General features: G+C 61.4%; 1 protein-coding gene and 1 long non-coding RNA gene across 2 annotated transcripts in view; one reads left to right on the top strand and one right to left on the bottom strand.

The window, feature by feature from the left end:
- The window catches only part of GNAI2 (G protein subunit alpha i2), a 19,937-nt gene extending 6,284 nt beyond the window's left edge, over positions 1–13,653 (bottom strand). The window contains exon 1 of the mRNA XM_008703762.2: positions 13,497–13,653. Coding sequence (XP_008701984.2) covers positions 13,497–13,614 — 118 coding nt within the window. The 5' untranslated portion in view covers positions 13,615–13,653. The remainder of the gene's footprint in view (positions 1–13,496) is intronic.
- Positions 9,782–13,012, top strand: LOC121102500. The gene is made up of 2 exons (XR_005834550.1): positions 9,782–11,320; positions 12,592–13,012. It is a non-coding gene; the product is annotated as an uncharacterized LOC121102500 (long non-coding RNA).
- Positions 13,654–14,139: the final 486 nt, after the last annotated feature.

The raw sequence follows: 14,139 nt of genomic DNA on the forward strand, positions 1-14,139 counted from the left end.
CGCAGGGCAGTGGTCCCTCTTCTCCTCACATTCTGAGCCGCCAAGGGGCCTGGGCTGGGGCACAGTGTCATACTCCTGCCTCCCAGGCACGGCCCAAATCCACCCTCAGCAGATGGAGCCCAGGACTTGGGAGACACGCGGCATGACCGACACACGCAGTCTCACACGCACACACCCCTGGACTGATGCACTATGCTTCCGAGGCTGGCAGACGCCCATTCTGTATTCTCTTTGGCCAGCACGGAGGGATTTGCTGGTACTCTTTCCCATGACTGTCATATGCGTCCCACAAACATACTGTTTCTGTTCCCATTTTACAGACAAGGACGCTGAGGCTCAGAAAAGTAGTCCTGGCCCAAGACTGTGCGGCCAGGATTCAGATGGGCAGAGAGACGCACAGGATAGCGCCTGGCCTGCCCAGCTTTTCTCAAAATGCGGCTCACGTGCTGCAGGAGGCCCTGGGAGGGTAGTTCTTGTTTTGTTTTGTTTTTGAAAGAAGAAAAAAGCAGATTCCCACGTCCCATCCTAGACACACAAAGCCAGACCTTGAGGGGTGCAGCCCAGAAACCCACATTCCCCAGGGAGTCTGCAGGGAAGTGTGAAAACCAGGAGGGCTGCCCCAACTCCCTGGCTGGGGGGTAGCGGGGTGGGGGCAGGACCTCATCTCCTCCTTTCACTGTCCTAAACTCCAAGTAGAACACATCTCAGTGGGGCCAGCTTTCCCTCCCAGGGCTCGCCCAGACTGTTCCCTCTGCTCCTTCCCCATCACTGCCAGTCACACCTGCACCTGCCAGGCCCTGCCTCTTGCCAACACCAGGCCTTTGCCCACACAGTGTTCTCTGCTGGGCACACATGCCCCATGCCCCATTTCCATGTGTCCCAACCCTCTTGATCAACGTGGCAGGTCGGTCCCTCTGAGCAACTCAGCGGGGTACATGGTGGGGTCTGTGGGGAGGCTACACCTGGGGACTCTGGCTCCCACATCCCTCAGGGTAGGTCAAGACAACCTCAGACGAGGGGCTAACACACACTAACGTGAGCAGCAAGAACAGTGTCAGCAAGAATCATACCAGCAAAGGCACAAACGGTGCCCTCTATGGGTCAGATGCTATTGGACGCCTACCACGCCAACTAAGAAATTTCATCTCCCAGCAATCTCACCGAGCAAATGAGGAAACACAGAGAGGCTGCTGTCACACGGTCATAATCCCCTCTGTGCCTGGCCCACCTTGCTGGCCTCCTAGAGCTGCCCTGAGAGCCCTGTACTGCAGCTGGGCCACACTGTCCTCAGGCCCCGACTGCACCTGTCACTGGGTTCGCTCCCTGCCTTCCTGAGCAGACGGTGCTTCGAGTCTCTGCTGTGCCCTCCAGACAGTAGGAGAACACCCCCACCTTGTCCCCGCCAAGGCCCCTGCCCACCTCCACTTGCCCTACCTCCCACCCCAGATCCACATTTTACCCGGGGAAACTGAGGCACAGCTGCGGCCCTCACAGGGGCAGGCCTGGGTAGGTCCACAACCCAGTGGCCTCCCCGAGAAGAAGGGTCTGGGCTCTCCTCATAAATGGCACCAGCTGCCAGGGATCACTGGGCTTCTGACTGTCCCAGGCCTGCTTCCCAGGATAGGGAGCTAGTGGGGGGAGATGGGGGGCAAATGTTCAGGCTCTGGGCAGGCTAGGGGGTGGTGCTGAGGCAGCGAGCCCCTCTATCAGTTCAGCCCCTGTGCACTAGAAGCACTCGTCCCGGGGCATTCCCCCGGACACGGGCTTGGTCAAATGGCAGTGCTCCCGCTTCTGCACTGGGCTGTGCACGGCAGAGGAACAGCCAGGGTTCCCCACACCTACACCCCACACCTGCTGAGTGGAGACATGGGGAGAGGGCCTAGGAAGGCTGAGAGATGCCCAATCACGGAGGCCCATCCTCCAGGGCCAGGGAGGGCAGCACTGGACAGGCGAACCGCAGGGGCCAGGTGACCTCCTGGCTGTCCTTCCCCCATTGCCACTTGCTCCCACCAGGAGGAAGGAAGCACATCCTGGGGCAGACTCAGGAGGACTCAGGAATCAGGTGTCTCAGCCAGTACTGGGGGCCCAGTGGGGGAACAAGGTCATGGACGTGAAGTGATGGGTTAGACCAACCATGCCAGTCCCAGCCAGGCAGACCTAGACTCAGAGTGGGCAGCTGTCCAGACCACAGGACACCCGGGACTTTGGTGAGGTGTCCGCTCTTGAGTGTGTCCACCCGAGGCACCAGTTTCCCTGTCTGGCCTTTTGACCACTCCCTCGGTAAAGTGGCGTGGCGTCCGGGGCCCTGCCCAGAGACAGGGTAACAGCACACGCTTGCTTTGCATCTGATTTCCCTAGCACAGCAGACCCGGCAGGCACAGAGGTGGGCAGTACCTCGGTGACCAGGCCGGAGCCAGGATACTTGTTCCTGCCCCAGCCAACTGGGGGTCCACTTTCCTATCCCCTTTGAGCCTCAGGCTCCCTTCCTGTCCCATTTCGAGGGTTAGGAGGACATTCTCCACCCCCATTCGACAGGTGGACAAATCAAAATCAGGGAGCCCCCATCCCTGGACTCAGGGCATTCTCTCTGTCCTCCCAGCAGCTGTGATTCAAGCAGGAAGGAGTGAGTGGCAGGACGAGGGTGTGGTACTGGTGGCCAGGCAGGAAACTGCGGAGAACACAGGGACAGAAGCAGAGGCATGGCCCAGGAGCAGCCACAGTAAGCAGACCAGGGAGCAGGGGCAGAGGTGATGAGACGGTGCAACAGGTAGGGCCAGGTGCCCCAGGAGCTGTGGGTCCCAGCCTCCCTCCTCCCCTCTGCCCCCCTCCCCCGGGGCCCTATCTCATCAGGGCCTGACAGTGCTCCCCTAACAGATAAGCTAGTACTGGGCTCAGAGTTTGCTTGTACCCTGCTGATCCTGGGGACCCAGTTCCTCCCACCCAGCCCTGCAACTGTCCCTCAGAGGAGGGGGCTTCACTGGCTGGCCCCGGACTGCTGCCGAGGGGCTTGCGATAGGAGGTGGCAGGAGTCTCCTGCCCACAGAGGACCCCACCAGGCACTCCCTTCTCCAGCTGGGTGAGATCAGAGGGGCCCACAGAGGCTCCCTAGGATGGCTTTGGTGTTCCCTTTGGGCCATACCTCTTCCCACCAAGAAGAAACCTCGCAGCCCTTGCCCCAGGGCACAGCTGCTGGGCCCCCAGCAGGCAGGGAGTAACTGCCACGATATGCTGGCGACAGTGGCTGCTCCGCATTAGCACATCTGCTTGCACTCTGGGAGCGCTGCGCCCCGACCGAGGGAGGAGGCACCGGGTGGGGGAAGGGAGACGGCACAGCTCCACCTGCCCGAACCAGGCCAGCGGGGCCACTGCAGCAGAGAGCTGCAGCAGAGACATGGCCCTCTGGTCCTGTCGCCTAATACCGACTTCCAGCCCCAGCATCGGGTCACTGCTGTCTGTCAATCTTGGACCCTCTACGTCCCGGACAAGGCTTTGCCCTGCTGGGAGGCCCTGACATGCTGCTGTTGTCCTCTCTGGCCTCAGTTTCCCTTCTGCAGAGGCTGTCAGGCCTCAAGTGGCCAGCTGGCCTGTCTCTCACTCTCAGATCCTCTCCCAGAGGGAGGTCCAGACCTCCCACAGCTCTGGTGCCCACCCTGATCCTTCCTGATGTCTCCAAGGACCTCACCCCCTTCATGCCCTTGCTCTGGCACCCCATCTGTGACACAGGACACCACCATTCTCTCCTCCAAGAGGGAGGGGAGGATTAGGCACAAAGCGCTTCGCATAGCGCCCAGCACACGGTGAACACTCAGATAAAAGTTATCACTATGTTTCTACTCTAAGGAGGCTCACAGATGTCCCCAAACCTTTCATTTCCTGCTGCCTACAATAACCATACTGCATAGGTCACTGTAACCACAACCTGCAGAGTGGCCTGCTGTGGCCATCTCATCAGAAGGAGAGTTTCTGAGGCTTTCAGACACAGGCACGGTGGCGGGCAATGACCAGTGGCTCACAGGCTGGCTCCGCACCGCCGCTCCCTGCTGGGACTTGGGGACCGTGGGGCATCAGTCAGAGCCACTTGGGCCTGTCTGGGCTTCTGGCTGTGAGTCTGTCACTCCCCCTCCACATCAGCCAGGACTCCTCCATAGCTGGAGCCTCCTTCCCATCCCGGAGCCTTGCCGCAGTCACTGCTCCCTGCCTCCATGCTCGGAACGCTGCGCAGAGGCTCCGGCGCTGGTGGGCTCCCCTGGAACACATGGGGCTAGGGAGAGCAGCCAGCTGACGTGGCGGCCCGAGGGCAGAGATTCTCATAAGCAGCAGGGCTGGGACCACAGGGTAGACTTGGGCTGCAGCCCAGCTCAAACCCACAGTACCAGGCCCGCCTCCACGGCCACCCCCCAGCCGGCCCTAGTGGGGCACAGGGAGAAGGTGGGAGTGAACCTTGGGAAGCCTACCCCAAAGGCTGCCTGGGCACCACCTCCCACTCTCATCCCAGGAAGGTGCCACGTCTCTGGCCCAGCCAGTGGTTCCGGGCCCCTTCGCTCTGGCCCCTCCCCTACAGCCTCAGGGTCCCAGGCCGCGCTACCGCCAGGGGGAGCCCGGCAGCCAGAGACGGAGGACGAGGTGGGGGCTGGGCAGTGCTGGGGAGCCTTTGCTTCTGAAAAGCAGCCTAGGCTAGGGGCAGCTGGGGGAGGTGCCTGGACCCTCACTCAACGCCCTCTCCCAGGCCTGGGAGGCCCTCCGCCGGCGGAGACCCCCCGCACACAGGGGAACAATGGAAAAGGGAGAGACGGGGAGGGGGAGGGGTCTGCCAGACAAAGGCCCTCCAAGCCCCGCCCCCGGCGTCTCTTCCTTCCTCCAGGTGCTATTCTTCGGTCCCCTCACTCCCTCCAAGGCTCTCCGTAAGGGTCTGGCACTGTGAGGGGCAGGGACTTGAGTCTTGGATGAGGGCTGCGACATTCCCACCCACAAGTGTGGCCTTGCCTTCCCCAGATGCCCTAATAAACCTGGAAACTCCCTCTCTCCAGTCTCTGCCACTTGGGCGGCCTCCAGTGGCTTCCATGCCTTCATGATGCCCCCACCAGAGAAGCATTAGCAACCAAGATCCGGCCTATTACTCCCAAGTCAGAGCTCTCTGTGTAAGGGAGCGGCCTCGGGGCCTCCCAGATGCGGAGAGGGCTTTCCGGGACAGGGCTGTGTCGCCTGTAGTGGGGCCCTGCCCATCGGACAGAGGGAAACAGAGGCACCGGGTAAGGCAGGCCAGCTTGGAAAGGAGGCCCTTAGGCTACAGGTCTCACCTTCTACAGGAGCCAGGAGATGCTGGACCTGGCCCAGGTCACCCAAGGAGCCGGGCCATTTGACATCCTCCTCTTCCTGGATGCTTCTTTGTTGCAGGAATGCCTTTGCTGTTTTCCAAGAATCTGAGTCCCCCCCACCAACCTCTCTTCGGGTTTGCTATGGTGGGCCCTCCGTGAGATGCCCAGCCCTCAGGCCTCAGTGTTCCCATCTATGAAATGTACCCCCCAGGGAGTATGGTAAACTCAAGGCCTGCCCTGAGCGGCCTCCCTCAGATCCTCACACTCACCCCAAACTGCCCCGAGATCCAGCCTAAGCACACAGCTTGTCTCTGTGCCCACAAGCCACGAGGCCTTGCTGAGAATCATGATGTCACACGTCCCAGCGCCGGGCACAGAGAGGGAAAAGGACAGCCTGAGGTCACACAGTGAAGAAGGCAGGGGAGTGGGCTTTCTGGGACCCAAGGTCTTGAGTAGCCATGAAGATGCAAGTTCTCTGCTTTGTGTGTGGCCTCATGGCCCAGCAGGCCCTTGAAGCATCCTCGTTAGCTGTCCTAAAGCCTCTCTCAAGCTCCTCAGCCCCCACGGCCTGGCCTGATAACACAGAGCAGAACGCCCAGGAACCTCCGTGAGGGAAGGCAAGGCCACACAGCTCGGGTTCACAGGCTAAGGCGCATGAGGGACGGCCTCCTCACCCACCCTGCTGTCGCCAGCCCGCTGCGGACACATTCGGCTGCCACACCGCACTGCAGGCAGCCCACCACAGCCTTTGCTTAGTGCGAGCCCTCTGCGGGAAAGCTCTTCCCTTCTCATCTGGACAACTCCCGGCCTCAGGGGCCCCCACCCTGGACTTTGACAGCCTCTGACCCTTCCTCAGGCCTCGTCTCAGTCCACCTGAGCCCAGGGGTTATGGGAGGAACGAGCATAATGTTAGGAGACAAGTGAAGTACTCAGTGGCCGAACTATGACCTCAGTCCCTTCTGTGACGGAACACGGGATGGGAGGGAAGATGGGCAGCTGCACTGGGGTAAAGTCACCCCACGGCCACACAGCAGACTTCTGGCTTTGAACAGGAAAAAGATTCACGAACAGACTCTTGGGTCCCCAACCTCCAGGGCAGGCGGATTGAAAGAATCTCCTAAAAGAGGAATTGGGGCCCCCCAGAGACAGGTCGCCAAGCATAAGTAGAAAACCCGTGGACCCACAGCATCTGCCTCTCGTCCTGACTGACCAACTCTTGCCAGTTGGGCACAGACTCCCGACGGACACAGGTAGCTGTGGACAGGTGCTCAGGCACTATGTGGTCGCACGGTGGTGTCTCCACATACTGGGTAAGTCACGTAATAGCCCCGAGCCTGTTTCCCCACCAGTGAAATGGACATAATGTCAGTCCCAGATTCACAGGGTTAAATATGATGAGACCCTGAAGAGTCCAGTCCTACCTAATACTCACAGCCCAATCAGAGACAGCTGCTATTATCACCGAGGGGAAACTGAGGCCCAGTGATGGTACCCCCAGGCCCAGCGGGTAGTAGTAGCAGAGGGGAATCCTTAGGCTGGACTAAGGGCCCCTCTGTCCACTCCCGGGCAGGGGAAACCCAGAGTGAGCTAATCCCAGGGCTGCTGCTCCATTTCCGGGCATTCATCTCGGCCTGTAGCCGGCCTTCCGGCTTTGCAGGGCAATGGCCGCTCGGGAATATAACAGCAGCCCTTGGCTTTCCTGCTAGCCGCCCCCCCACCCTGCCGCAGTCCCTCTCCCAGCCACCACTTCCTGTGGTCGAAGGAGGGGCCTGGAATCCTTCTCAAACGCACCACCTTTTCTGAGATCCTGGGCCCAGTAGCTGCTGAGGTGGGACAGGGACAGAGTTGCCTGGAATGACGCCAACCTAGTGACTACCAGCAGTGGCCCTCGGGGCTATATAGAGATGAGCCTGAGCAGGTGGGGTTCACCTTCCAGATCCCCCAGTTGAGAGGGCTCACACCCCCACCCCGGCACAGAACAGGAGCAGCCCTCTAGCTTCTTCCTCTTTTGGGCTCCTCCTCCTCCAGCTGCTTCCTCCTTTTCCTCCGGTGTGGACACCACTTCCCCGAGAGGCCCAGCCCTGCCATGCAGACTTCACTGCCCCTCCTCCCGTCCACGGCACCGTGGGTGCTGCCATCGACACCCCCCATGCCTATTTTGAGGCTGAGCAGCCTTGCACCCCAGAATCCTCCAGACCTTCTCAATAAGCTTCTCAACAAGCTTTAGACGATCCCACCTTCAGGCTTTGCTTCAAACTGACCTGGCACTCGCTGCCGAGCCTTGGAAATGTGTGCAGAAGGCCAACACCGTGACCCAACCCGACCCAGCAACTGTTTGGTGATTCCAAGGAGATTATTCCTCCCAAACCACCAAGATGAACACAGCGCCAAGCAGCAGCACTGGGGTGAGGATGAGGATGGGGTTGGGGTTTAGTAAGAACAGGAGCTCCAGGCTGGAGGGGTCCCACCCTGCGGCTGAGAGAGGGGCTGGCTGCCTGAGAGCCCTGCCTGAGGTACCAGGGCCACCTTCATAGGGCTTAGACCTCTGTCCTCGTCTGGGCCCTTGAAATGGGTCCTTGGGAGGGCCCATGAGCTGTAGCCTAGTCAGAACCTGATGACCCCTCCCCCCTCAGTGTACTTCTAGATTGCGACTCCTGTCCCAAGAAAGATATTGTGAAGACAGGACAAATGCTGGCCTGGGCCCTGCCCCCATCTGCCCAGAGCTGCCTCCCAGAGCACAAAGCGGTTTTGGGGAGGCAGCACTCAGGCTCCAGGTCAAACCACCTCATCCTCTGTGGGGGGTGTGATGGGGCGAGGCCCGGCTCCCTAAGTGGACAAAGCTTATGCGGACAGAGCATCTTCCATCCCATTCCTGCCAAACGAATGGGTGGCTTAGAGACAGAAACCAAGAGAGACTGCTGTGCCCACCTGTGGCCCAAGCCACCCCAAGTGCCAGCCCCTGCAGTGCTGGAGGCTTAGTGACCTCCCTGGGATGGGATCAGGCCCCACCTGTACCTGCTGTCACTCGCTGGGCAACTGTTTGCAGGCCTAGGACACCAATGATGCTACCCAGTGACCCTGCAGCTCAGGCCAGCCCAGGGCCAACCCCCGACAGGCCGCCCAGGCCTGCAGGGGTCCCTCACCATGCCAGCCCTCATCTGGCAGCCTAGGCTCCAACTCAGCACAGTGGGTGGCCTGGTGCTGCCTCGGGGCATGGCATGGAAGCCTGTGCTCCCCAGCTGGCTTGACTTCCACCTCCAGCTCTGGAGACCGCTCACTCCCTCTCTCCTTGCCACCTGCTCTGCTCTGCCTGGGGTTCTCCACCCCCACCCTCCCGGGATGCCCTCAGCTGAGTGCCAGCCTCACTTTCTTCGCAAAGCCACCCCGATTCACTCAGTCTCCTGGCTCAGGGTATCCCCTGAAGGACCCAGTCCCACTCCTGTCTAGAGGTCCCTCCTGCTGGCTGCACCAGCACTAGGGGCAGGGGCTGAGCCCAGTGGGACTGGGCAGGACACAGCACCGGGGGTCAGAAGTGGCTTGGACCCTAGCTCACTTCCCAGCGTGGGAGCTCCAGGGCCGCTGCTCGGGAAGACAAAGCCTCGCCCAGCCTGGGGGAGGGGTGGGAAGGAGAGACTGGAGGCCCAAGCTACCCCGCCCCCCATTCAAGTGCTAATGAGCTCCAGCCTGGACCTCAGAGGCTGTGGGGAGAACTGGGAGGCTGGAGGCCGGTCTGGGTACCAGCCCACCTGGTGCCTAGGGCGCAGCCACACCGCCAACCTTAGGCCCCCAGGAAGGCCGCTCAGTCCCCAGAGGTTGGGCTTATGGTCCCCAGGACAGTCTGTCACTCCAGCTGGCACCAATTGTCTACGCACCTCGGTGTCTTTATTTGCTGCGAGCAGCTGCCGGAGGGCAAGGGAGGGGGTTCCCCAGAGCCTCCATACCGGGGCCAGGCAGCCTGTAGGCTGGGGAGAGCCCTCCCCACCAAACTCTCAACTCAGTAGGAGCCAGGAGGGGCTTTCTCACTTGTTTTCTCACCTCCAGGCTTTGGGGCACTGTCCCCACAACACCTGTGGCTGCAGGCAGGCGCCCTGTTCCCAGGTTACAGATGGGGAACAGAACACCTACAGGATTTCACCTGTCGCTGCGTTTCTCACCGAGTGCACTAGGTGGAGCTGGGATTGGCACCTACGTCTGTGTGACCCCAAGAGCTAGTCCAAAGAGGTGAGCCCTCCTCCCCCAGGCCAGGCCTTCCAGCCACCCTCGTTGAGTTGGTCCCTCTGCCCCATACCTACCCCTAGCAAATGCTGCTCATTTTTCAAAGCCACTCAGAGGACCGCCCCCCTCACACACTCCATTCAGTCTCTTCCCATTACCCAGCTGATGCGGATCCCAGGCTACCCCTTCTCCGGCTAGACCAAGTGCCAAGCAACAGGCCCAGAATTACTTATCCCTGTTCATGGATGTGCTCTATAGCGTCATTCTTTCCATACATGCTTAATTGGCACCTACTGTATGCCAGGCCATTTGTTAGACACACAGACAGGACAGAGACCACAAAACTCGCTTCTTTTTCTTTTGGTAAACCTAATTGAGCCCTTGTATGTGCAGTCCCTGCACTGGCCAGGCCAAGAACTCCTGCAACATTGCTCTGGCCTGAGTCCCCGGGCTGGGGGGCCGTCCCAGCCTTGAGAGATAGACAGACTCTCCTGGAGCGGTGAAGACAGCAGGCCTGTGGCAGTCCCCAAACTGCCCGAGCTGAAAGGAAGCATGCCACACCACTATCCTAGGAATGGCTGGAGGCCCTACTGCGTGCTCTGCCCTGTGACAGGCTACGGACTCGTCAGCAAGAGTTCTGCACGGGGTGGAATGAGGGCTGTCTTGGAGGACCCAGCAGGGCAGGTGGGGAGTTGAGGAAGAAACAGTCTGAAGAACTTCTTCCTGCTATCCCCCAACAGTCCCTGTCACTGGGCCAACACTGCGCCCTTGCCACCTGCCCACAATATGTCAGGTCCAGTGACTGCCATCTTACTCCTCCATCTACCCACCTATCCCCAAGACTGAGTTCAGACTCGTAGCACGTCCTTCATTCAACAGACAAGCAGCAGTCAATAGGTGTCGGGCTCTACGCTTGGCCCAGAAGGCTCAGAAACGAATAGGACACAACCTGCCCCTGTAGTCTCAAGGTAGGCAGCAGTCACCCAAGCAAATATGACGCTCTGATGGCGGAAGCAGTAGCACCAAGAGCCAGGGGAGGAGTTTCGGCAGCCACCGTGAAGGGGAGTTATCAAGGAAGGATCCTGGAAGGTGGTCCCGGAGCAGAGTCTTGAAGAACAATCAAGTAGGAGTGAGTTAGACGGAAAGAAGGGAAACGCATGCCAAGCTAGCAGAGCAGAGGCAAAGTCCCAGGGGCAAGGGAGAAGGGCCGTATTTATACCCTGCAGCTTTCATGGAACCCACGAGGGACAGTCTCTCCTTTCTCCGTAGGCTGCCCACACAAGCCCATCCTAAATCAGAGACATCCCCCAAACACACACTCTGGCTTCTCCTTTCTCTTAAGTACCCAGCCCAAGGCCCCAGATTCCACCTGGGGATTGTCGGTCAGTCAGGTTGAACTAGGTGGCGGTGGGGGCTGTCCCTGAAGTAGGGCTGGCATCAGCAGCTCTGCCCCCTCCACCAAACTACCAGGAAAAACACTCTCACTGGTGTGTACCACAGCTGCCTCTGCCCCCCGGTGCCCAGCCGCCAGCAGGGCTACCCAGGAGGGCAAGGAGCCAGCATGCGGGTGGGGCAGCAGGCGTGGTTCTGGCTGGAAGGGAAGGCTGGCAATTGCCCAACCGAAGAGTCCCGTTGCCTGGACAGAGTTCTTCCCGCTACGTGGGACAGGCGCCCAGCACTCTGAAGCTGCCCCGGCTGGGCTCCCAACACCTCCCTGTACCTGGATGGGAGAGGAATGGCCAGCCAGGACACTTACCCAGGCAGCCATGGGTCCCCAATTTCAGGCAGAGGTAGGTGTCTCAGCCCCTTGCGGTACACCCTCTTCAGGGTCTCAGCTCCCATCCACTATCCCCAGCAGGAACCTCCATGAGGCCCCTGTTCTCCCCATCCTGGGCCCAGCACTCCTCTGGCCCAAACCCAGGAAGCCCATTCAACAGAGGAAGCAAAGGCCAGAGGAGCAGAATGCTGAGATGGACTCCCCAGCCTAGAAAATGCTGAGCCAGACCCTGCACCCATGCTTGCTGCCAGCCCCGTGTGGGAGGGGTTGCCAGGCCCAAACCCTGAGCTGAGCTCCAAGGAGCAAGACTAGTGGAACGAGGCTGGGACACACAGGGCCAGGAGCCCTCTGGACCCCGGCCCTATGGCCCAGTCGCACATCTCAGCCCAGCGGCCTGGGAAGGGGCCGGCCAGCAGCCTCGGGGTGGGCACCGGTAGACAGCGGTACCGGAAGCACCCTACCCGGGCCCAGCGGGCATCAGCAACGGGCCCTCCACCTTGGCGACACCCACTCACTGGTGCTGCCGCACTCGCAGCGGAGACAGGAAGAGGCAAGCGCCCAACGCAAAACAGCCCGGGAGGCTGGGCCGCCGCCCCTTCCCGCCCCTTCTCTTCCTACCCGCAGCGGCGGCTGAACGGATGCCATTTTGAAACCTCTGGGCTGTGCCCCTGAGGCCAGGCCCCCAGGGACAGTCAACAGATGGGCTCGGATGGAAGACACGCTGTCCCTCGGCCAGGCCCCCAGCAAGGAAAGCTCTGCTTTTCACAGCCTGGGGACCCCACCGCGGCTCTGAGACTGAGGGGCCACACCCCCCCACATCCACCGTCCAGCCTCCAGCGCTGCTGGGAGGGCATCCCTCTCCCTCCCCCCGAAGCCCCCCGAATCAGGCAGCCACAAGGCACCACACCTGCTCCCAGTGGGAGGCTGGACTGGGACAACTACCAGGCCCCCAGTCTTTGCCAAAGTCCACCTCAGACGGCCCCCAACTCCAGCTGGCCCCCAGTCCTCATCTAGCTGGTCCGCCACTTTCCCTGCACAGGGCCTCACGATCTGACAGGTCCCCCCACTCCCAGAGGCCAAGTCCTTGGCCTTTGGGCCCAGAAAGGGTGCGGGAAGACCAGCACCCGTCAGCACATCGCCTCGGCCCGCCCGCCGGGGCAGCAATATGTCGGCTGTCTCACCACTTCCACTTCCCCCCACCCCTCAAGCAGCCACCATCTTCCCTGGCCTTGGAGGCGCCGCAACCCCAACTCCTCCACGCTCACACTCCCTCCTACTCCCCAGACGCCCCCCTCACCGGCCCAGATGGGGCTTAGAAACTGGGAAACAGCCAGCCGGCGGAATCTCCCCGGGAAGCTTGAGGCCTGGCTCCCTCCCCCAGCGCAACCAGTGGAGCCTCAGTCCAGCCCCTCCGTCTGGGCCCCCTCCTCCCAGCCCGGCCCAGCCCACATGGGGCAGGCGGGGTGGGGGGAATCTGAGGTAGGCAGAGGTTGTGGGAGAGGACTTCGGGAGAAGGAGCAGGGGGTCTGAGAAGTACAGTGGGCAGAGAGGGACCAGGTGGGCCAGATGGAGGGAACAAGGATCGCTAAAGGTTTGGGGGTTCCGGCTGGAGAGAGGGCTCATGAGCAATCACAGCTTCCACTTGAGAGGTACCTTGGTGTCAGGGTGCACAGGTGGAGGATACAGGGTTCAGAGTAGGGATGGGGCACAGAGCGGGAAGGAGGGAGTGGGTGAGGACCTGGCAGGGGCCCCAGGGATATTCATGCCCAATAGGAGCAAGGGGAGCAGGTGGGGGAAACAGGTGGTGCTTGAGGGTGGGGGCCAAGTGGGGTTCTGGAGCTTTGAGTAAAGTCTAGGGAAGGATGGAAGGACAAGGCAGGGGCTCTGAGGGTCTGTGAGGTTGGTCAGCAAGGGTGGATGGTCAAGCAGGGCTCTGGGTCTGGGGGTTTGGCGTCTGCGACGTGTTGAGGGTCTAACCTAGAGCCTGGGTTAGGGATCAGAAGTCTAGGCCAACCCAGAGTTTTGAGCCATTATTTGGGTGTCCTGACCAGGCGGGGGCTGGGAGTTCAAGTCCAGGTGTGGGGGTCCAGGCTGAGTCCGGGAGTTCAAGGCCCTCAGGCTGGAGGTCAAGTCCTTGTCTGGGGATTCGGGCGGGAAATCGGGGGTCCCAGCGCAGGGCGCGGCCTCACCCAAAAGCAGCAACTTCACCTCCCGCGCCGCCTTCTCGCCGTCTTCCCGCAGGTTCTTGTCGATCATCTTGGAGCGCTCGGCCGCCGCCTTGTCCTCGGCACTCACGGTGCAGCCCATCCCGCCGTCCGCCGGCCCGGCCGCCGCCCGGCCCCCACACGGCCCCCGGCCCGGCTCGGCCCCGCCCGACCCACTCCGCTCGCGCCGCCGGCCCTCTACGGGTAGCTCTCGGGTCGGCAGTGCAGAGCGTCTGCGGGCGGTGCCTTCCCGGCCGCCGCGCACCGACGGCGGGGCGGGCCGAGGGTGGGGCCGGAGCAGGCCAGGCCCGGGACTGGGCCGGGGCGGGCCCGAAGGCGGGGCCATAGGAGATCCAGGGCCGGCGATTGGCTCGAGGGCGGAGCGAAATAGAAGTTAGGCTCAGCCCAGACTCGGGCCGGGGCTGGAGGCGGAGCCACGCCGAGGAATAGTGGCAGGAGTGGAGCCAAGCCCAGAGGGATTGGACTCTGGGCGAGCTGCAGGTGGGGCTGGGCTCCGATTGGATGCAGAGCGCCTGGAGCTCGGCTGCCCGACGGCGGGGGCGGGCGGATCTTGTAGCCCGAGGGTGGGGATCCGGGGCACCTCGCTGGCTGAGCAGAAACCAACCCT

Source organism: Ursus maritimus, unplaced genomic scaffold (assembly GCF_017311325.1).
Source record: "Ursus maritimus isolate PB19 unplaced genomic scaffold, ASM1731132v1 scaffold_14, whole genome shotgun sequence".
NCBI classification, from domain to species: domain Eukaryota; kingdom Metazoa; phylum Chordata; class Mammalia; order Carnivora; family Ursidae; genus Ursus; species Ursus maritimus.